We start from the raw sequence: 24,818 nt of genomic DNA on the forward strand, positions 1-24,818 counted from the left end.
GTTTGTACACACATTTCACGGGCTTCTGTTCATTGTAGAAGAGAGTTAAAGAATGCATTCCAGATTTTGTTTTTCAAAGCAACTTTGATCATTTAAAAAATGTATTACTATTACACTGATGGGTCGTAGAAATCTTGTTTGATTTCAGGTCTCTATAAAGATTGGGCATGGAAAGAGCATGTATGTGTGTCATATGAAACGTGGCTGAAGTTCAGAGAAATAGGTTTCATTTAACAGCTGAATACTGGATGACCTCACCATTCTTCTCACCCTCTGGCTGCTCACCCCTGAGCAATAGAGGAGCCGCCTGCGTGAACTGAGGAGTAGCTGCTGGCCTCAATGTGATTTCGCAGTGATCTGTGTGCTCTATGGCTTCCTTCATAACCAACAAATCAATTCCCTCTCTTCGTATTACACACCCCAGTGGCAGAGGCCATTTATTACCCGTTTGATGGTCAGACTCTTTGTATATAACCAAGAAATATTACAGAGGGAGGAAGGAACAGTTGAAATGTGGGTGAAGGGAGCGCACAATGGCACTGCATTTTATAATATGCCTTGCATGTATCCAACAATAAAAAAGGTGCTTTCTTTCAAGACAGTTTTGAAACTCGGCTGCAGAATTTTCTTCCGAATGAAATGTACGTTAGGAACAATATATGGAGAGGTCGTGGTGGACAACATTCTATCAGTTCACATTTAAATTTCAGGTGCAAATTCAAAATGATTAAGAGAAAAAGACTGTCACTGTCATATTTTTTTTTATATGGGATTTGTTTATAAGGCTATACAGGACTAACTTTGGTCAATTAATGAGCTTTCAATATATCCTTCATTTGGTATCATCTAGTATCAACTGATTCTTTTATTAATTTCTAACTTTGCAGTATATTTTCTTTAAAAACTTGAAATGATTATTTCTAGGTTTTCCCTAATTCTTTGCATCCCGATGCAATAGTTACCATTGTTAAACAAACAGACACAAATAAATTTCAAACTGTGTTGATTAGGTACAAGATAACTGAATATTTTGGATTATTATAAATTATAAATTATGGTAAATGATAAATGGTACACAGTGAAGTTTTAGTGTTATGTGTCCTAAATCAAATGTCCCGTAAGAAATATGCGTGTCTGAATGTGGGTGGGAAACCTTTTACCAGTGAGACTAATGGTAAAAGCATGACTTTGGAGTGGGCTCCATGCATAAACATTTAAATTGCTAGTCATTGATGTCAATGGATATGAAAAGAACAGGAAATTTCCAAAGGTCAAAGAAGCTACTGTCTTTTCTGTTTTGCATCATTTGAGAGTTTCCAGTTTTTTGCAAACAACACAATGCTGAATCTGTATTCGATTTTCTCTTCTCTTTGAAGAGGCAAAACAGTGACAGAATAATTAACTGAAGAGGAGATCATGCACAGAATATTTTGCTTTAGCAGTATAGAAAGTTCTGGGTTTCATTTCACATGATGGGAAACTTGGTTAGGTACTCTGGAATCCCTCCATGGGAGAGCCAGGCCTCGGCTGTATTGCCATCGGTAAACCAAAGCCCCTTGGGGGCCCGTTTCCTGTGTGACTGTTCTTCATTTGTGTAATCCAAAAGCACGCTCAGGACAAAGGCTGCACGGAGTTAGATGACGCTCTACACCTTCACGGCACAGCACACGCAAAAACAGCCAAGAGGAACTGTCCACGTCAAGTTTGGTGCCCCCTGAGTCCTGTGCAGACCAAAAGGCTAAGGTCCTAAATTGAAATTCTGAGCTGAATAGTGGGTTATTTTTTAACTTTCTGTGGTTATTAGTTTTTTTGTTTTTCCCCCCTCAAAGATTCTTATTTCTATAAGTAATCTTCTCTTTCTCATAGTGCAGTTTTCATCATATTTGATAGCCTTCAGAGATATATGAGATTTTATATGTAAAATCTGTCTCTACAAATCTGTCTTTAAATTCCCTTTATGTTATGTTCTCACACTGGGTCCACCTGCTATGTTTAATCACTAAGTCACTGAAATACTTGCTAAGGCACTAGCTTCTTCATTGAAAATATGTTTATCATCAGGACTATGTTTGGTTGAGAAATTTACCAAATTATTCTAGAATATCTTTCAAGAACAGGTTTAGAAGAGCTAATCCAGAAACTTGGGGTCTAGTTTTTGTAAAGGCTGGTTATTACTTCAATAAAACCAACATTTCCTTAAATTGATAATGGTATATGTGTCAAGATTTACTGTTTTAATTACATAACAAATATATGTTATTCATGTTTATATTTCTTTAAAAGTAAAAAGAACCACATCATCTCTTAGACAGATCTCCTATGTTTCTTGAGCTTGATGGAAGGCCAGTCTGTTTCAAAGTAGCTTTGGTAAATATTAGAAGAGAAAGGGGGGAAAGCAGCAGATTTTATATTTATTATATTGTGATATTAGCACAGGATGGGCACTGTTCAAAGGGTTTTTCATCTGTGAACTTAGTCATTCCATGGAGCCTGGGATATGGCTGCTATTATCATGTTCCTTTTTCATATGAGGGAGCCAAGGCACAGAGAGGAATTACACCCACGCAGTCAGATTCCGGAGCTTGTCCTGCGAGCCCCTAACCCACGTAACCCTGCTGCATGGTCCCTGGACGAGCCGCTGCGGCTGAGTGAAGAATGATCCCGGACTCTACAGTGATGCTCACATAGGCTTCTTATTCTCTCTCCTGCAAGACCACAACTAATCTTAGAAACTTTTTAACATCTCTTGCTCTCAATACCAAAGCTAGAGGCGACCAGAGCTGAAATCAGAATACCTTGTATATTTAGTTTCAATAGAAAATGGCAGTATCATGTTAAGAAAGAAGAGATTTTACAAGTTTTAAATTTATATAGCTTTTTGCTATATTTAAAATTCATTTCAATGTTTAAAAGAGTGGTTACCTTTTACCGAGTTATACGCAAATAAATAAATCTAATCTTAAAGAGGGATCATTGAGGATAGGTGAGATAAGCAGGAATATATTATAGATTCAAAAAATAATTTCATTGTTTATTTAATTCAGTTTTATATATCTTAAACTTTGAATTGCTGAAAAATACACAAAATGTATCATCATAATCATTTTGAAGTGTATAGCTCAGTAGTGTTAACCAATCTCCACAACTTTTTTATCTTGTAAATCTGAAACTCCATGGCATTAAAAAAAACCCTTTATTTTGTCTCTTCCCATCCTCTGGTTACCACCATACTTCTTTCTGCGCCAGTGACTGTGACTCCTCTGTGTACCGTATGCAAGTGGAATCGTACAGTATCTGTCTTTTTGTGACTGGCTTATTTTACTTAGAATAATGCCCTCAAGCTTCACCCGTGTTGTAGCCTGTGTCAGAATTTTCTCCCTTTTTAGCTGAATAATGTTCCATTTGATGGACATGGGTTGCTTCCACCTTTTGTCCATTGTGAATAATGCCCATGAACATGGGCGCACAAATATCTGTTCAAGATTCTGCTTTGGATTATTTTGGATATATACTCAGAAGGGGCATTGCTGGAGCATATGGTAATATTTAAAAACTCTTTTTTGAGGACGCGCCCTATTGTTTTCCATAGTGATTGCACCATTTTACGTTCCCACCCAGAGTACACAAGAGTTCCTATTTTTTCACATCCCCATCAACACTTGCTGTTTTCTGCTATTTTAAAAATTGTATAATAGCCATCCTACCTGGTGTTAGCAGATGCCTCATTGTGGCTTTGATTTGTGTTTCTATTTCAGTGGTTCTCCATGTCCCCCTTTAGTCATTCCTTATAGCAAAAAGAAGCATTAAACAATTTGAGTCCTAAGTCCTTAAGAAAGAATTTCATTCTATTTTGCTTTCACTGTGTCTTTATTATTATTCTCAGAATATTTTACTTCGGTCGCGCTTTGCAGCCTAATTCATCTGTTATTACTCTGTTCGTAGCTGCCCCTCAGGGGCTGGTGGCGCTGGATCTGGAGAGTTCTTGAAGCACCTCGGCTTTGCACTGGCGTCGGTGTCCGCAGAACTCCAGCTGGCTCAGTGGCGGGGCCAGGGCTTCTGGTACATTGTCCTGCTGACGGCCTCTCTCTGGTTCCTGGGGCTCTACCTGCACTACCTCGGCCAGTGGCTCTTCCTCCAGGCCATCTCGGCTCCTGTTACAAAGTGAGTGCTTTCCCCTGGAAGGGAAAGGGATGCATTTTCATCTCCACAGCCAAATGAAAGCACAGAACTCCCTCCCCTCCATTTACCTTGAGACCTAAAATGCAGGTATGATTCGAAAAGATACAACTGTTTTTATCTAAGAGCAGAAATGTCTATTTCAGTTATATTTACATCTGATGGGCCTGTATATACAAATATGTAACTGGTACATCAATATATATTTAAACTTCAGCAGATTCAAATATGTTCTAATATCTGAGCAAAATCCAAAAAGGAGTTTAGCAACGATATTTTATTCTATTTTTATTTTATCAGAGTGACTTAGGCTAAAGGTATTTTAGAAGTAATGTAAGTATGATTTATCATCTCTACTTGGAGAAGCCAAGATTGCTTCTTCTGCAAAATGATTGAATTCAAACAATTACAAACTCAAGCCCAGGCAGCTTTCTGAGCCATATCCTCTGGGAAAAGATGACACTTTAAAGGTTATCTCCCCATAAACATGATTCCATAGACACTATAGGCAGACAAACAGATATCAATTCTAGTAAAATTCATTTTCTTGAATGTAGATGGTACAGATAAAAATAAAGATGTGTGCGTAGTTTCAATTAAGACTACAAACAACTCTGGGCAACTCTGGGATGCTATGAAAAGAGTACACATCCATCCACACACGTCGAGTTTTTGATCTTTTAAAAAATTAAATCCCAAATATCTGACTACTAGAGAATATGCAAAGTTATATATACTAAATAACAGCACCTACAAGGGAGAATTTTTGCATAGATATTATATTCCTTCTCTTCTCTTGTTTTCTCTTCCCTTTCTTTGTGTGAGGGTTTCCGAAGCAGGAATAGTGAATGTTACACGCTTGAGCTAGTTACTTTTTGCTCTCCACCCTTTCCCTCATCACTAGGAAAGGAAGCTCTGTCTCTTTCTGTTGTTGTTAATCTTCACCTGAGGATATTTTTTCCATTGAGTTTTGTTTGTTTGTTTTTTATTTATTAATTTTTTTAGAGAGAGTGTAAGGGAGGGAGGAAGGGAGACAGGGAGAGGGAGATAGAGAGAGAGAGAGAGAGATCGAAGTGAAAGAAACACACTGATTTTTTGCCTCCCACATGGGCCTGGACCTGGGCCGGGGATCAAACCTGCAGCCCAGGGAGGTGCCCTTGAGCAGGAATTGAACCCACGACGCTTTGGTGCACAGGTGGACACTCTAACCACTGAGCCATACTGCTCAGGGCAGGAAGCTCGATATTTATTAGTTATTAATAAAATAAAACTGCAAAAAAATATATCGACAGCTCAGCATATCCAATTTCTTAAGCAAAAGAGGCATAATAGGGTATTTTGCCGGCTATTGTTTACATCCACCAGCCTGAATCATACCTTAGCTCCATGTCACATCGTAGCTATGAGACATGACAATTACTATAGCAACAATGGGTATTTCTTGTGCCCTTACTCTATTTTAGGTTCTCAGCTGAGAAATGTACGCACATTATTTGATATTTACAACAGCATAAGAACAAAGCATAAAGCTTCCTTAAAGCAAAGATTAGGAGTGGATAAATGAAGAACTCTTTTTCATAGACAGCTGATAAGTAGAATTTACAAGCAGGATTAATTACAAAACAGCTTTACAAAGGCTGTTATGCAGGGGAGGGGTAACCGAGAGTGCAATGAGGTCTCACTTCGCATGAAAGAAGGCTCCCAAGCCTGGTCAAGGCTGCCTGAATTACTGTGCTCAGCCTGGGTTTAAACCTTAGGTCCCTAGGTTGTGCCAAGTTGCCCCTTTTAGAACAGCCAATCAATTTGACATTTTTCTTGTAGGTGCTATTGTTATTGTTATATTCAGGAGTCTATCTAGAGAAATCACAAGCAAAATTAATGTTATGCTAAAACTCTGAAGAATTATTAGATTTATTTGTATTCTAATTTGTTAGAGGTGGACCCATTAGAAAGTCTGCTAGTATATTTTGCATTTGAAATAACCAGCCGGTGAGTACGTGTGAACTACTGGAAAGTTCTTGGCCTATGGGATGATCTGCTCAGTGGATAAAATTGATATTCTTTCTATGGTTGCATATGACACAAAGACAATGAACAAGGTAGAATTTGCCTTTTCCTTCAAAGTGAGCTGTTAAGGAGGTACTAAGGGGTCAGAAAAAGATGAAGGTTCCTAACACTGTATTTTGGAGTACTAGTAAGTTTCAAGTTTTCTATATTAAAAAATAAAACAAAGCACATAATTCTTTTCATTGTTTTCTCCACCTGGCATGCTGTGTAATTCCTCATCGCATAAGTGTTTGCTTTGTTTTCGCACAGATTCCATTTTCGCCCTCTCACGGTTGAGCTTTGCTACCCGCCTTCATCACTTCACATCGGAGAGGAGCTGCTTGTGGTGGTGGTGGGGCCTTTGGTGCTGAACGCAGCGATATTTCCTTTGCTTCTCATCAGGTGGGGCTGTCGGCTGCTGTTTGCCTACTGCCCTGATGTCTTGTCAAAGTTAATCATTGCCATGGCACTGTGGACAGTTCTGGACCCCCTGGCAGTGTTTATAGTGGATACTGTCCTGGGGGTAAGTCAAGTAAAATAATTGGGATACAAGTACTTGACGTAGAATTTAGCTTTAACACATAGAATCAGTTCACATGGGAAGTTCCAATAATCATGCCCAATTCAATAGTTATCTTAAAGTGAAGTTTTTAGGTTTTTCTTCATCATAAAAATTACAGATGTCTAATATACTCAATTTAAGTGTAATTTTAACTATCTTAAATTCAAACTTGCTAAATAAGCAGGAAATAATGTTGGAGATTAAATCCAAGCTAGTTGGCACATTTTCAAAGAAGCTTTATTTTGTAATTTTTGTTGGTAACTATTTTTTAAATTATGCATTTCTATAATAAAATTTTGGAAAAAAGTAACCATACAGTAGTTCCTTTAATTGTTTAGGTTATTTGCTTTAGGACATTATACTTAGTCTTCTGTCATAAATATACTGGGGGAAAAAAAAACTTTTAAAATATATCTTTATTGATTTCCAAGAGAGGAAGGGAGAGGGAGAGAGACAGATAGAAACATCAATGATGAGAGAGTCATTGATCGGCTGCCTCCTGCACGCCCCTGACGGGATTGAACCCGAAACCCAGGCATGTGCCCTGACCTGAAATTGAACTGCGATCTGGATCATAGGTTGATGCTCAACCACTGAGCCATGCCTGGCAGGGCAAAACAAAAACTTTTTAAACATTTCAAAGTAATAACAATTTTTAAAAATTACTCTATAGGCATTTATTTTGACTTTTGGATGCTTATGAAATGACAAAAACAATATTTTCACCCTGCAATATATAGTAGAAAGATTTCATGATTATGAGTGATGCACTAGAGTACATGAGGATGTATAAACAATGATAATACTGATTCTAATATTTGAAGAGCACTTTGCATTTTTCAAGCATCTTGACACAATTTGGTTATATAGTTACAATACCAGTGTAAGCTGGTGGGACAAGTAGTCTTCTGATTTTACAACTGAAGAACTTAGATACAAAGAACTGCATGATTTGTCCCAGCTACACAGCCAGTATCCACCACAACTAGGACCAGAACCCAGATTTGTGAATTCTAAGGCTGGAGTTTTTTCCATTATACTAAAATCTCTATTTCAAAGTTTGTATCAATATATTGTTTTGTGAAATCAAATGTGTGCTACTCCTGATGATAATTATTTGATTACAACTAAGTATTTAATTTACTCAAGAATGTTGGGACTATAATTTGAGGCAAAATTGATGTAAATATTAATGTAAATTTACTGCCGCATCCAAATTTCCTGTTGCTTTGAATTTGCAAGGCCTAGGGTTTCCTGGTGAGTGTTGCTGGTTTGGTAGGTCTGAAGCAGGGCCCAAGAATTTGCATTCCTAACAGGTTCCCAGGTGACATGGATATTATTGTTGGTCCAGGGACCACAGCTTCCAGAACATCACAGGAAAGATCCGGCAATTACACTGGGAAGATTTAGGAATGTCAGCATAGCTTGGAAGGATCAAAGCTCCAGTAAAGCAAGGCCCAGTGGGGATACTTTGCTGTCCTGTGAACCACCACACAAGACCTGACATTTATTTACTTTATCTAGTTTCATTGAAGTTGGCAAAAGCTTTAGATCAGATTATCAAACCAAAAATTAAAAATGTTAAAAGATAATGAAAGAATTCAAACCAAAATAACACTTTTATTTGGAGTCATCAAATTTTCTGGCAATTTCAATAAGCAAAGAGAAAGAAAATCTGAATTTTAATTAAATTTTTGTACTGTAGACCTGGCTATGAAATACAGCTCCAAGCAAGAGACCAGATGGATACTATAAATAAATCAAAATGATCAAATATTCATTTATAAAATTATCTTAATTTATGCAATAATATTCCATAACTGGTATATTTCTCCTTTTAAGATGAAAAGGGGACGTTTTACAACTGATATATACAGGGTGTCCGAAAAAATGTGTACACACTGTAACAGCTGATTGCTCAATTTTGAAAGTGAAATGTATTTTAATAAACACTGCCTTTATGATTATTCAAAGTGTGTGCATACATTTTTGGGGACTATATATGTATAGAGAGATAGTATATATATATTTCCATTGATTTTCTATTGAGATATATATATATATATATATATATATATATATATATATATATATATATACTGTATTCATTGTGATAAGCAGATCATAGTGATGGGGTGTTTTATGGACTGTGCTTGTTAACTATATTTCCAATGGATTCTACCATTAATAATATGCTTTTAGAACTGGAGACCAAATTGCTTCCAAACTGCATTTATGAAGATATTGTCCCGGGTGCTGTGGTAAGCAGCCAGGATGAGCAAAGCCTGTTGCTGTTTTTATTTCTATCTCTCCGGCCACAATGTTCTAGAGCAGTGCACCTCTAACTTTAATGGGCTTCAGTCACCTGGGAATGTTGTTAAAATGTAAATTCTGATTCAGCAGGTGGGACCTGAGGTTCTGTATTTAACAGACTCCTAAGTGATGCTAAAGATGCTGGTTCTATAGACCCGACCACACCACAGCCCACAGCCCACAGCCCACACAAAACGCTTTACTGAGAAGGTCTCTCTCTTCCCTTTGCTAATGGCTAGGCTGGACTTTCACTTGCTCAGGGTTTCTGGGCTGCTTTTTTTTTTTTTTTTTTTTTTAATTCTCACCCTAGTATATTTTTTCCATTGATTTTCAGAGAGAGTGGAAGGCGGGGAGAGAGAGACATCAGTTGGTTGCCTCCCACATGCACCCAGACCCGGAGTCTGGAGATGGAGCCTGAAACCTAGGTGTGTGCCCCTGGCCAGAATCGAACCTGGAACCCTGCAGTCCATGGGCTGACGGTCTAACCACTGAGCCATACCGGCTAGGTCTGGGCTGCTCTTAAAGAGCAGAAGTCCTTGATGCACTGATTCCATTAATGGCTTTTTTTAAGCTTTGTGGGAGAATTCTAACTGCTTATTCTGAGTGGATTGACCTCTGTTGGAAATGCTTAGAAACTGGAGAGAAATGAAATGACTGACTCTGCAACTATGTAGATCATTTAACATTGTTAAAGGGAATTAAATGCAGTGAACATCGGGACTACCAGTGTGTCTAATTTCTAGTTCCACTGCTAGGAAGTGGAGGGAAGCGACAAGGGAAGCTTATCAGTGCTTGGAAGCCCCCCTTGTTTTCATGCTCCAGCCTGCAAGCATCCACTGGAGCCCCGGTACCACTGAGCGCCTTGGTGACAAGACAGAAGAGGGAGCCTTGTCAGCCAGAAGTGGCTGTGTTTTCTACCCCATCTCTAAATGTTTTCACCCTATAGATGAGCCTCATTTTGATTGAGAAGATTAAGCTGGAACCAACTGGATTCCCATTCCCACTTCTCTCAGTCTCCAGGTTAGGGAGAGGAGTCGTGCCATCAAGGTCAGTGGAGCAGGAGAGGCACAGAGGAACGCCTGCCTCCTGGTGGGCTCCCGTCCCGTGGCGCCTCCCCATTCCTCGCAGAGGCCTGCTGTGCACCTGGAGCAGGCGGGGTGCTAGCCTGATTCTACCGCAGCCCCAGTGTAAAGCCATTCAGGAGGGTGAGCGGGTGACCCTTAGGATCTTCTGTGACCCCCTCATAAGGAACGGCTTCCCTATCCCAATCAGGTCCCCTGAGAGATTAGTAGCCGAATGGTCCACTCTGTCAAAGGCAACTGGAAAAAATGAGCAGCACTAATTTCCTCTGGGGCCACTGATTCAGTATAAGGAAAGCAGCCTCCAGCATGGCCGTCTCAGAGCCAGTTCAGAGGCCTGTAGCTGATGGAAGCTGACTTGCATGCTGAGGGTTGAGTATAGCACACACATCTTTCTGTACGTGGAACGAAAAGCTGAAGGCTCTTTTCCAATCTGAACAATTACTGACTCTCCAGTTAGAACTCATTCTGTGTCATTGCAGATGACATCTACTTCTGCTGTCGTTAAAAACTTCTGCAGCGGCTTGTAATCTACAGATCAGCAGCATTGGAGTCCACACTTAGACACTCCACCAGCTCATCAAAATGCATATTTTAACCTGCTTCCCAGTAATTAACAGCACATTGAATTTTGAGATGTAGTGTTCTAAAGCGGTGGTTGGCAAAGTGGGGTTCCTGGACCAACAGCAGTAGTTTCACCTGAAATGTAATAGAAATGCAACATCTCAGGCCCTGAAGCAAATCTACAGAGTCAAAAACTCTGAAGAGGGGGCCAGCCTCTGGGAGGGGCTCTGTGTTTCAAAAAGCAGACGATCACCTGTGTGTTTGATCCAGGTCAGCCAGTCAAAAGAAATACTACCTAATTTTATTGATAGTTTTTATTCTAAATTAATTTTTCTCATGGCATTCTAAAAGGAGATGTGGCAGGTGAAATTATTTGAAGTTGAAGCATTGAGTGGCTGTTGATGTTGCTAATAACACTTCACAGGTCCCTCAGTTCGCTGACTCAGAGGTTGGCAATGCATTCACCACCTCCCATTGATGATGCTATGCTCAGCAATTCCATTGAGTCCATAATTTCCTTCTCTGCCTATACCCTACTGTAGATAAAAAGTAGAGGGAAAATTTTCTATTGAATGTTTTAATTGAGAAGCATGTATGTATTGACTATATGCTCCCTGCGCAGGAATTTTTAAAAGCTACAGAATAGCCCAGCCAGCATGGCTCAGTTATTGAACATCGACCCAGGATCCAGGCAATCACGGTTCGATTCTTGGTCAGGGCACAGGCCCAGGTTGTGGGCTCGATCCCCAGGGGTGGTGGTGCAGGAGGCAGCCGATCAATGACTGTCTCATCATTGATGTTTCTATATCTCTCTCTCCTTCTCCCTTCCTTTTTTTGAAATCAATAAGGATATATATATATATTTAAAAACCTACTGAATAAATATGGCATTGCCCCTCCCTTCAATAAAGGTAGAGAGATATTAATAACATGGAAGAACAAAGATGAAACAAAGGTAAAATGCAAGCATTTTCTTTCAATAGATAATTCTTGAGAATCCATTAGGAGTGATTGTGGAGTAATAAAAAGAGCAGAGACTAGAGTCAGGGGAACTGGGCTCTGGTCCCAGTTCTGCCATTTGTCAGCTCTACACTGTTGGATGAGATGAGTCAGTTTTCGTATATGAATCACACAAGTAATAGTACCTACAAATATTAACACCTACCTTACTCATTTCACTGTATGGTTGGAAGAATGTAATGAGAGAGCAACTGGGTATAACCTGAGGAATCTAAAGCACCATACATATGAAAGGAAGGGCACAGCGTAAGGATTACAGTGAAGTGATGCCTGATGCTTTGTAGATGATACAAGATGCAGTAGCCTTTACCCCACCCCTCCTATACTTTTTTCTGCTTTATATTTTTCTTCCTAATATTATCCTCTAATATACCCTGTATATTACATAATCTTACTTATATACTTACTCCCAACACACACACACACACACAGTTAAATGCAAGCTCCAAAAAAGGTTTTGTCTAATTTTATTCACTATTTCATCTGTAGAGCTTAATGACAGTGAGCATTCAATACAATACAGGTGGGTCAAACGAATGATTAGCATCTATTGATTAGATTATGTTATTAGCATCAAACATTATATCATTTTTTTGTTTGTTTCATTGATGAATCCCATGCCTTTTTCTCTCCCTTAAAAAACAGCAGAAAGGTAAGATCTGGAATAGGAGAAATCCATGACAACCCTTGCAGGTCCACTGCCTAAAATTCTAGGAACAGACTCACATTTTGCCAGGTAGACCACTTAACAGGCGCAGATATCAAAAGAAAGTTTTGGTGAGGTGATGAAAAAGCAGTAGTTGAGAGTAGGAGCATCTAAATATTGGTCACTGCCCAATGAATAAAGGATGTTTTGGTGTAGGGAAAATACAAACTAACCTCTCTAGGCTCCTGTTTTAACCTATTCCTATGTGATTTGTATTAGCTAGTCTTGAATGTGCCCTTTTAAGCTATATAATTATCAGTTTTTTAAAAAAGAAAATTATTTTTTCTCTCTTACATTGGAGAAAAAAGATCATACTTTACATTTATATTGCATATTATTTCCACTTGATATCATAAGAGTCATAATTAAATAATGTTCATGTTTTATAAAACTCAAAGGTTAAAGGTGTCATACGACAATGCTTTAGTTTCATAGCATTTTATATGTTTTTAAAGACCTCATGACCTTGAATTTATTTCAAACCCAACACAGAATACGTTTTTTCTTGCCTAAAATAAGAACTTATTGTTAAATTGACCTAATGTAAACTTTGATTTTCAAGCCCATAGTAAATAGCCTGTTAACATTTTTATAAGTTTCTAAAATAAGCCATCTATTTCAAGCATAGCAGAAATTAAACTCCTCTCAAATCTGCTACAGAAAGAGAGGAATCTTTCCATCACCGTGTTTAATTTCTTCATATCTCGTGTTCATTAAATTCAGAAGTTAATAGTACACAAACAAAAGGTGGCTTTCACTTCAGGAATTGCACACAGAATGCACATGTTTAAAAGCTTATAGGGAAGCCTGGCTGGCATGGCTCAATGGTTGAGCATCGACCTATCAACCAGGAGGTCACAGTTCAATTCCTGGTGAGGGCACATGCCCAAGTTTCTGGCTCAATCCCCAGTAGGGGGCGTGCAGGAGGTGGTGGATCCATGACTCTCATCATTGAAGTTTCTATCTCTCTCTCCCTCTCTCTCTTTGAAATCAATAAAAAACATTAAAAAAAATAAATAAAAGCTTATAGGGGCAAATGAGAAAAACTTAGTAAACCAACCATGCAAACCCAGTCTTTTCCTGTTCCTTTGTGGCAGCTGAAGTTCTGCCAACATGATCAAACAACATTTAATTTAAAACCAAATTATGGTATCACATGGTTTTTGTGTATTTAAATTAATCTAACTTGATGATCAGTTTTTCTATCTTTCTTTTTTTCTAATTTATGTTTTCTTTTGTCAGCGGCTCACACCTACTGGGGAGACTCCTATGGCTGATGCGGCAAAGCTGTACTGGGCATTCATAAGAACCCAGCAATCAGGAATTCTTGGAGTAGTGCTCACAGCGCTAATTTACATTCTCCTGGTCGTCATTGCTTCTTTGATTTTGTATGTGTATTGTCTCAGGTAAGGGGCTTCAATATTTTTGTCCTGAGTGCCCAGCCTCCAGTCTTGTTGTGCGGTTAGGCTATGTATGAGAACATGGATACACTAGAGAACTTGGAACCATGTCTACATGGATGAGGTAGACATCTTCTTGGTTGTATGTAACAACTGTCATAAAGACCACCCAAGACATTTTTTGACTTTTGGATAAATGTTGTATTGATAATAGAGAAAGCTAATTTTGCCTTAAATTTGTTTGCTCTATACTAATTTCTTCAAACCAGGGACTAACAGAAAATAAAGAGTAATCTCTTGAAATCCAACGACATTCTAGAACATATCTTGAGCAGCTTGTCTAAAGTTTTCTTTTTCTCCTTCCATCCCACTGTCTTCCCACTCTTCCCACCCCTGACAAAATCACCAGCAGAAGAATTATCCTTCAGTTTTGATCCTGAATATCACAGAGTTTAGCTGACCAGGTCGTTAATTTAGCAGGCAATGGACCTTCTGAAGAAAAGCAACAAATACAAGGCAGTATCAAAAAATGCCAGGAAGTCTTCCCACTCTGTTGATGGTTTCCTTGGCTGTGCAGACACGTTTTGCTTTGATATAGTCTCACTTGTCCAATTTGGTTTTGTTTTCTGTACTTTTTGTTATTTATTATATTTTTTATTTTTTGTGAATCCTCACAGGAGGATATTTTTTCATTGATTTTTAGAGAGAGTAGAAGGGAGGGAGGAGGGGGAGAGAGACAGACAGACAGGCAAACAGAGGGAGAAACATCGATGTGAGAGAGATACATTGATTGGTTGCCTCCCACATATGCCCCGACTGGGCCAGGGATCAAACCTGCAATCCAGGTACATGCCCTTGACCGGGAATTGAACCCGAGAACCCTTCTATGGGTGGGCAGACTCTAACCACTTAGCCACACTAGCCAGGGCTGTTTTCTGTACTTTTTAAAAGCCATTTTTATATCCATGACATAATTGCCAACACCAATGTCATGAAGCTTTCGCCCTATGATTTCTTATAGAAATTTTAAAGTTTTAAGTCTTATGTCTAAGTCTTTAATCATTTCATATTGTACATATATGTGCATATATGAAAATTCTAAAAGAAAGAGGAATATTGAGACCGCCTAAGCAGGGGAGGATGATCAAGTGCAAGGCCTCTGAAGACACAAAGTAGAGCACATGTAGACACAAACCTTGGATTTAGGGGAAGGGTTTTTTTTCTTGATGTGATAGGGAAAGAATAAGGGTGAATGAAAATGCATGGAGGTTCCTGGAGGGGTGCTGAGGGGCCCACGTATGATAGCCATTATTATATTCTATGTAACGGGCGGTGAATTCACTCCTCAATTCTTCCTTCAGTGGATGGAAGAGTTTCTTACATAGCTCTAGTAAAACTGTCTAATTCTTTGGGGAATGTATGTTGTTTTGGCACCGGCTTGCTTTATATTTTGACATGTCATGAGCACTGCATGTCACCATTCCAGAGCTCTTACTTTCTTAGAGAAGGGAAGGAAATCTTCTATGATCATTCAGTTTCATTTGACTACTAACTTTTTATATGGACCTAGGCGAAGATGTTCATTTGCTAGATTTCAGGCATTTTCTTGTGTATCATGGTAAAGATAACATATAAGTTTAGATCTTACAAGAAGCTCTACATGAATCATTATTATTTTAAATGACTAAGATTTCCTAGGGAAGTTAAAGAAATAAAATAGTATATCATGTAGTTTAGAATTTTGTAGGGTTAAAAAATTATCAGATATTGTGTATCATTTATTTCCATATCAATACATCTCTTTTCATTTAAATTAAGGTGAATGCTTACAACCATGATTTTCTTTGTTCAGGGTCTACATTTTTTATCATCAAGATAACTTCTGAAGTATGAAAAAGTAAAGTCAGAATGTATGTGTTAAAAAACTAGAGTTTAACCTTTTGCTACCTAAAACAAATAGTTGTGTCTTAAAAATAAAGCAGAAACATTGCCTTATGGGGAAATGTGGGCAAGAGAAGTGGGAAGCTTTATAATGGATTGAGCTCTTATTAAGGGAAAAGCAAAGTTAGACAGAGTTTCTGGACATCATAGAAAATGAACCTGAAAAAATCCAGGGTAAGTAAGTAAGTTTTGTTCAATCAACCTAGCACCTAACTGTCTTCCATGCTTAACCTATCCTCTTCAGAACTAGGCATGCTCAGTAATCAAAAGAGGGTTGTGCTGGTATTTTAGAAGCCGATGCTCTTAAGAGTCTTTTGGATAACAACAGTGATCTCCCACAGAGAAAACACCTGTATTTTCCATATGAATAAATAAAGTCATTCCCATACATCCACTGAAAAATCTCTCTTTACTGATGTTTGCAAATGATCTTTTTCTAAAATAGTAGAGCGCTCAGTTCTTCCATGAAGTACACGGTGTCATTGGATGCATCTGGTCAATGAAGTGAGGTTTTGCTCTGGCATAAAAATAGGCAGGGGCTTGGAAATCATAAGAGCTTAGTGATAAAGGTCAATGCGGATTTGTGCATGTGGACTGATTTAGGTTAGCACTCTCAATCCAAATGTTAAAGCAACAATCCTAACTCTTTCTGGGCTCTTGGATCAGTGCTGTCAAAACATGTGCTAACATTATAGGAGTGCAGAGGAGATGAAGTCTCTTGTTCAGGCTGTTGCTGGAGGATTTTATCTAGCTCTGGGCACTAGAAGCTCCGCATTATGGGGGCTGGCTGTGCAAACTTCATCTTGGACACTATTGAGTTTGGCTGGTTGCATCTCACTCCTCCAAGAACTTGAATAATTTCTTGGCGGAAGGTTTCTACTGGAAAAATTCTCACTCCCATAGCTGTAGTAGGAGAGTTGACTGGCATGCCGGGTCCTTGCCTCTGTGCAAGGAGGTTCTTGAGCTGGATGTAATTATTTGGACTGGATTTTATGGCTTTTAAGAAAGCATCTATCTTTTTAATGATTTTCCTGACTATAGGAAAAATATTTGTTGTTTAGAAAAACATAAAAATATAAAAAAGAGTCAAAAAGTAAAGTAAAAACCACCAATAATCTCACCATCTAGACAAAACATTGTTAATCTTTTTGGTAAAGTTGTTTTATCGTTTTTCCCATGTATATTTATTTTTACAAAGTTGAAATTATACTGTAAGTATAACTTTATCTGTTGATTTTAAACTTAATATTATGTGATAAATATTTTCATACTCTTTACTTACTTCATGAACATTTAATGCCTACATACTATTTTATACAATATAAGCAGCATAAATATTTAAATATTTCTTTAGTCTTGGACAATAGATTGTTTTTCATTTTTGTGCATCTTATAAATAATTCTGATGAACATCTTAAGACTCAGGGGCTTGTTCACATTTTAAATGAATCTTTGAATAGTGTCCTAGACACCCAGGAATACTGGTTTAGAGAGTATGAGATTTCTAAGACACCAGATAACTGCTGCACATTGTTTTCTAGAGAAGTTGTATGGACTCGCACTTCCACAACAATGCATGGGGAGCTTACCTAACCACGCTCACATCGTGTGTTAACCTCTACGGTCCAATATGATGAATCTCATCTTTCTCTAACTGTGTATTTCTTGGTTTACTGGTCATTAAACATTCTTAATATGTTTGTCATTCATTTGTATTTCTCCTTTGTGAATTACCCTATAAGTGTCCTTTTGCCTTTCTTTCTATAAAATTCAAATGCTTTTCCTACTGAGTTATAGGATTTATATACATATATATATTAACCTGTCATATTTTAAAGGTATTTACTCCATTTGACAATTGCATTTTAAATATATTTTTGATTTTCAAAATAGATATTTATAATTCATATACAGTAAAGTATTTTGGTTATTTTTATGATGTTTAAATATCTCTTAAATTAAAAAATCTTTCCTCATTCAGAAATTTTACAACTATTTACTTTTATTTTTATAAACTTCCAAGTTTTTTCATTGAACTCCTTCTATGTAGAATTTATTTGATGTGGACAGTATCAAGATCTACAAGAGAAAAATGAGAAATCCTTTTATTTATTTATTTTCTAACCCTCACCCAAGGATATGTTTATTGCTTTTCTTTTTTTTGAGAGAGAGAGTGAGCAAAAGAAACATCCATCAGTTGCCTCTCGTACGCGCCCCAAGTGGGGACCAAACCCACAACCTAAGTATGTGCCCCGATCAGGAATGGGATCTGCGACCTTTTGGTGCTTAGGGTGATGGCCTAGCTGACTGAGCCACACCTGCCAGGGCACAAATCCTCACTAGTCTGTTCTTTAAATTGGTACTACCTTTAGATATTAGTTGTTTTGTCATTTTGTCTTACTGGGTTTTATTTTAAGTAATTTTAACTCATCAGCTATGTTTCCAGTGTGACTGACAGAGCTTCTCTTTTCTGGAGCTTCTTTAAAAAATTCACCTTTCTATCAAACTTTTGGAGATGGCCAGGTATAGGCATTGGCATTAGGAGAAACTGTGAGGACTACCTGTGCCTCTCAAGGTGTTTGCTTCATATTTGGACTTGCAGTGTTCCTCGGAACCCTTCTGAGTAAAGCTTTTGTTGCTGTTATAGGGAACCTTTAACTTTTTTTTTCATGTAAAATGTATATTTTTTTACTGTTGACAGTATTACATGTGTTTCCTATTTGCCCCCTTTGCCCCTCTTCCCCCTTAGGTCCTTTAACTCTTAATCCTTTATCCAAATAGTCCAAAAGATCTACAGACTCTTACATATTTCTCTATAATACGCAGAGAGTGAAAATTCACTATTCACATGTCTGATTTGTTTGAGCTTTTTGGTTCCTGGAAGGTGTATACAAGTCTGAAAGACTGGTACTTGAGTTAATTAGTTGTGGGGGTCTGATGCCTTCTTAATCATTGACTTAATAGTTTCAAATAGCCTTATAAGTTTTAGCCGCTGTCATTTATTACTTAGAAAAATTAATTTAGATTAAAATAATTTAAAGGCAGGTTTTGATGAGAATGTTATGAGCATATTCATTGTCTAGGGAATATGTATCAGATAATCAAAGATTTTCCATTTTCTGAATCAATCTCCTGTACAATGTTCCTTACTAAAGGCAAAGTATTATTTATCACGTAGAGGAAAAATTCTAAAAATTATCTAATTAATATAGAGCTAAACAATTTTCATCTTCCCTGAAACTGTCGCCTAGTTATGGGCCCTCTGTGCCCTGGTAGGCAGTAGGGAACTGTGCCCTTTATGGCATGTGTGTGTAGGAACAGACCTATTTAAAAGATTTGGATCTTATGTTGTGGCAGCTCCAGTAAAATGAAGATTGTAACCAAAATAACTTATTGCTGTGGGTACAGATAAATTCACTGACTGTCCATTTGCCAAAAGCCCATCAGGATCCCCTGACTGTTCCTCAGACCCTAAACTCTCTGCTGTGGGCAGCTGACTATATGCTAAGCCTCCTTTCATCTGCTCCTCAGCAAATAGAGGGACTTATTTGTATCCCAATTACCCCCATCTGTAGCTGCAAGAAGCTGGGTCAGAGATCAGCTGAACATTCCTTGACATGATGTTTCCTTAAAAAAGTAAAATAAAAGCTGGTCAGTTAAGTATGAATTGTTAATTGGTCATTTGACCATTTGACGAATTGGCTTTTGGTAAATTAGCCTGCTTCCAGTACCTCTAGGATAAAAGACACTAAAAAATAATCTACTGGGAATTCTATTTTTAACCCAAAGTTGTGGGAAACTGGGCATGTGAGTTTGGATCAATGGCAAACACGTCAGGAAGGTATGTGTACCCGGATGAAACAATGCACAGTCTTATTGGAATGGTCCACATCCCCGACTTCAGCTTGTTTTTGGCCCCTGGGATGAGAAATTGCCTCTTCCACTTCCATTAAGTACTTAGAGCCGATAGCAGAGTTAATGCAAGTAAGCCAGTGTCATTCCCCGCTTCCCTCTGTCAGCATTATGTGTAACCTACATAGCTCTTCCTGAAGGACTTTTATCACACTTATCCCTAAAATAATTGAACAAATAATCAAACAAAAAGAACAGCTATTTTGTTTTGCTACCATAAACCAGTGAGAATTACATGTATTTTAAATGTTACCTAAGTAGTCAAGTCAGAATTAAAAAAAATACAGAGGCGAAATGACATGAAACTCTGCACTGGGGACAAAGGGCAAGGTTGTTGATGCTAGAATTCCCCATTCTCTTCCCCAGGGAAGTGCCTAACACACAACAGACATACAATAAGTCTTTGTTGAATTAAAAACATGAATAAATAAAAGTACATTTTCTTAATGATAAAGACACACCTTCTCTTTCAAATAGAATGCAGATCACAGTTCATTTTGAACTCTCAGCTGGACTATAATGAAGAAATGTGAAAAGATAGGCACTCAGCTCTCATGTGTGTTAATTTGACTTATCAAAGTGATCAGATTAAGCTTTTAATTTGAATTCCTTAGTCACAGCCAGCTTTTAAAAAGTGCGGTACAATGCGGAAGGAGATGTTTAAAAGGGTCACAGTGATGTGCATAGCAGGGGAGATGCAAAACATGTAGGCCCTCCATGTGAAAGATCCAAAGGACCCAGGAGATGAAAACCCTGTCAGAGATGCAGGATGCTCTCTGACTCTCCTTTTACCAGTTCCCTGCTCTGACTTGGTATTTCCAAATCTCCACTCCACTGTCCCCAGCCTCCATATTCTACCTCTGTCCCCAGCAGCCTTTTCTCTTTAACGATCTGGTAAGTAGGCTAATATGACCCATGCTCGGGTGCTCAAAACTGCAGATGGGTTCCTAGTGATCCTGGTCACGTATGCACTTCCAGTCTGGGTTAAGTGCTTAAACACTACTTCCTTTGCCACTGACCCTCAGCCATTAGCCCTGCGATTTCCCAGTGGCTAAGATCTCACAGGTGAGCTTGACTTGAAAGAAGACGGCCATAGCTCTCGTTCACCTTACTCTTTGTAGTTTGGGTTTCCCTAAGAAAACCAATGTACCTACATAACCTGAGTCAGTATCCACAACTTATCCTTGTGGATTAGAAACTATAGACTCTTAATCCTGACTAATATACAGTTGGCTTTCACAACCATCTTAGAATTTCCAAGCACAGGTTCAAAGAAACTTCCATTATATGCCATGTAAATTGCATTGAAGATTACACAGAGCATTTTTAATATTTTTTTCAGTTACTGCATAGTAATTTCTGTCATTTCTGCCATTTCCTGAACACTTACTATGTGATCTATGTGGATAGATCACTTTATCCTCACAACAAATCTGTGATTCAGGACCTATTACTATCATCTCCTTTCATAAATAAAGAAATCAAGCCTTAGCAGCCTTAAGTAATTTGCCCAAGATTACACAGTAGGCCGGTGGCTCAGCTGATCTTCTCAGTCAGTCTTTGCAACTCTAAAAACTAAAGTGTTACTTGTATATCTTATTTTTAAAAAATTTTAAACAAGATTAATTAAAATTCACATTTGAGTTTAATTTTCACTGAATGAACGACTGTGATGTGTTAGTTCCATATCTAGATTAAAGGCAGTTAGGCCTGGTTTGGATCTTGCTCTGTCACTTACTAACAATGTGACCATTGACAATGGTTTTACCTTTAAGACTCTTCTTATCTTTAAAATGTGAACAGTAGAATCAAGCATAACACTTTGATCTTCTCCTTGGAAATTAGTTAATTGATTTAAATAGTATATTTCTAACACATTTATAATTTAAGCAGTTAAGTTTAGTTCTAAAATTTAGAATGAAATTTAGTTTAATTATTTAAAGGTAAACATGCATTTAGTTTAACAACTTAGAACCTTTAATTAACTTTGATAACTCTAAATATATATGTCAACAGGACTTAGAATCAGCATTCGGAAGCCCTGGCCTGGTAGCTCAATTGGTTGGAGCACCATTCCACATACCAAAAAGTTTGTGGTTTAAATTCCCTGTCAGGGGATCAGGGCACTTACTGGGTTTCAGGTTAGACCCCCCAGTAGGGGTACAGATGGGAGGCAACTGATTGATTTTTTTACCTCTCTCTAAAATCAATAATAATAATAAGTATGTCATCTGGTGACGATTTGGAAAAATCAGCATTCTGAAAAGAAACTCATTGTCTTCTCCAAATTACCTCTTTATCTAGGGTTTCCTATCTTAGTAAATTCCATGATCACTCATTCTGGGGGGAAAAAAATGGAAGGAAGGAAGAAAGAAAAGAAAGGTAGAAAGAAGGGCGGGAGGAAGGGAGAGAGGAAAGGAGGGATGAAGGGGAAAAAATGGGAGGGTGTCCTCAAATCTGCCCCCTTGCTCACCCTCCATGTCCACCTTCTCCAGGCTCTGGCAGTTCCTTAGCTCTTAAACTTGTTTATTTCATTGTATACACAGGCTCCTTTCCCTGTTGAATATTTCTTAATCTCTTCCATAACTGTTACATTAATCTTCCAGCTAGTCTCTTATATTTCCTCTTATCCCTTTTAATCTATTCTCCTCACTATAACCAGACTGATTTTTAATTTAAAAAAATGATATCACTTCTTGCCTTAGGTCCATTTAATGGCTTCCTAGTACTCTTAGAATAATAGTTCTCTTGACCTGAGCCCTACCTTCTCCAGATGTACTACCCCTAATGCTCGGTGTTCTTGTCTCTCTGTTATCTTCCCACTGGCCTCAAAGCCCCATGCAGGCTCCTCTCCACTGTCTTCCTGGAATCCTCACCTGTCCCCTCCTCCACTGGAAGCACTTAGCCAGTACCTGGCATTTCACAGACATATGTGAATATTCGTGTACTGAATGAATAGGTTAATGAGGAATTCATTCAAGGGATCTGCCCCTTACCAGCATGAGCCAATGCATATATTAAAAGATGCATACTTCATAACTAGGAACCTACAGTAAAACTGTCTCTGGAAATAGGGGTGGGGTATTTGACTACTACCCACTGTGTGCACATTTTTATTTCCTGTATTTCTTAAACAATTTTTTCTGACTTTCTTTCTTCTCTTTATTCCTTCTTTGTATTTCCCTTTCCCCCTATTTGGTACAATTTCAAACCAAAGCCATTTGAATTTCAATTATTATTAAACAGAATGGTGAGTTCTCAAGGATTTCTAGAAAGTCAACTTTAATGTCACTCACCCCATCTAAAGTGTTCACAGTTCTGCTAAAGAATATGTGGATTTTAACATTAAAAAGTAAGAATGAATTTTGGCAAGCATGTGCTGGTCAAGCTAAAGAGAAGTTTGACTATATGCTGTCTGTTTAAACGTAAACTAATATAATTATACCAGTAGATCCATAATTTTCCATCTTACACTGAGCACAATAACCCCACTACTAAAATTATGTGTAACTTTCAGAGTTGCAAACAAGCAATCATATTGGGTTCTTCTTCCTTTTTATATATTTTGTACTTAAAGCAATTTAAAGTTATAGTTTCCATTCTTTTCATGACCCTTAAAATACCATATTAGCTAAATGTTCACACTTGTCCTTTTTAGCTTTAAAAGAAATGTCACATGCTGGGTTTCTGTAAATGACCCACATTTAGATGTGAACCAAACATAATAGCTTCTGCCACTCACCAAGCAGTGAATTGCTTCAAATGTAGGACACAGGGCAGAGGACTTTGTAAATTACTGTGTTTTATTGGCCATCATCAGAACCTGTGGCACTATATGCGACCTATTTCTAAAAGCAATAATGCCTAAAGGCTTTACGGACAGGTAGAATGTAGTTTCTCTTTTAATTACATTTTGAAAAAATAATTTAAAAATTTTCAGACATATTGAATAGATATGTTGTTAACAGAAATACAAATTTGCAACCATCACCATATAATGATGTATTTCAATAGAACATCATAAATTTTAGCTTTATATTAAAAAAAAACTTCAACTCTACAAAATTTCAAATATAGTACAATGAACTTATAATTTTTCTCCTAGATTCACTAATTATTAATTTTTTTCTTTTCTTTTCTTTCTCTTCTCTATTCCAAAATGATCCAATATCTTTAATTTTATGTAGTTCAACCTTATATTTAAAGACAGATGCCACCCCCGCCAAATGGCATAAGATGCATGAAGACTCTTCTGTGTGTTATTTGTGACTCATATGAGAATAACAAACTTTCATAACTAAATATGATGACAGGAAGTTTAAGCTTGATATTTATTGAATTACTATAATGTATACACAGAGAGAATAGTCTGTTTCTCTCTTATCAATGCCTGCCAATGTCCCACTTATTTATGAAATTGGAACTTTTTTTAGTTTACCTTTACATAAATTTTTCTAAAATTTAGTTGAACTCTTCAGCTTTCTAAGAGAACCGGAAAAGTGAAAGTGCAATAGATATGCATAGACTTTGATCAGCATGAGCTGCAAAAATATTCAAAAGGATAAAATAATTCACTTTAGGAGAAATATTATATTATTTGACTATCATATTATCAAATGAATTATAAAATTATTAACATTTAATTTCTTTTTTAACATTTTGCATATACAATTATAGGCTATTTTCTCTTTGTCTGTAAGCTGGCTCTTTTGAGCTGAAAAAAATGCACTAAAAACTAACGAAGGTTGGTAAGCTGAGTCATTAGCAAGCCATCATGAAGGCTTTCACTGGAAAATGCCACTAAAAATGCAAAAAAAAATTTTTTTAACTAAAACTGAAATGCAATTAATCTTTGTACAGCTTTCCATATTCCAATTGTCATTTTGTTCTCTGTTAAACCATTTGTTTACGGTCCTGTGGATCCCAGTTTGAATGTTATATAATTATATTTTCACACAGAATGAAAGAGATATAAAGAGGAGACAGACATTTTCTGGGCAAAAGGAACAGAAGCTAGAAGAAACAGGACTCTGATTCCTAATTAATTCAAAGTTAATTGCATTGTTGATAATCCTGCACTTAAAATCTTCATATAGAAA

The 24,818-nt window shown here is 37.5% G+C and overlaps 1 protein-coding gene across 1 annotated transcript in view; it reads left to right on the forward strand.

Annotated features, from left to right (window-relative positions):
* LOC107537507 (uncharacterized) overlaps nt 1-24,818 on the forward strand; it is a 160,777-nt gene that overhangs the window by 130,510 nt on the left and 5,449 nt on the right. Inside the window, exons 9-11 of the mRNA XM_087820727.1 lie at nt 3,943-4,161; nt 6,493-6,745; nt 13,709-13,872. Of these exons, the coding sequence (XP_087676853.1) occupies nt 3,943-4,161; nt 6,493-6,745; nt 13,709-13,872 (636 nt within the window). The remainder of the gene's footprint in view (nt 1-3,942; nt 4,162-6,492; nt 6,746-13,708; nt 13,873-24,818) is intronic.

The sequence above is a fragment of the Miniopterus natalensis genome, chromosome 9, assembly GCF_054644295.1.
Source record: "Miniopterus natalensis isolate mMinNat1 chromosome 9, mMinNat1.hap1, whole genome shotgun sequence".
Lineage (NCBI taxonomy): Eukaryota > Metazoa > Chordata > Mammalia > Chiroptera > Miniopteridae > Miniopterus > Miniopterus natalensis.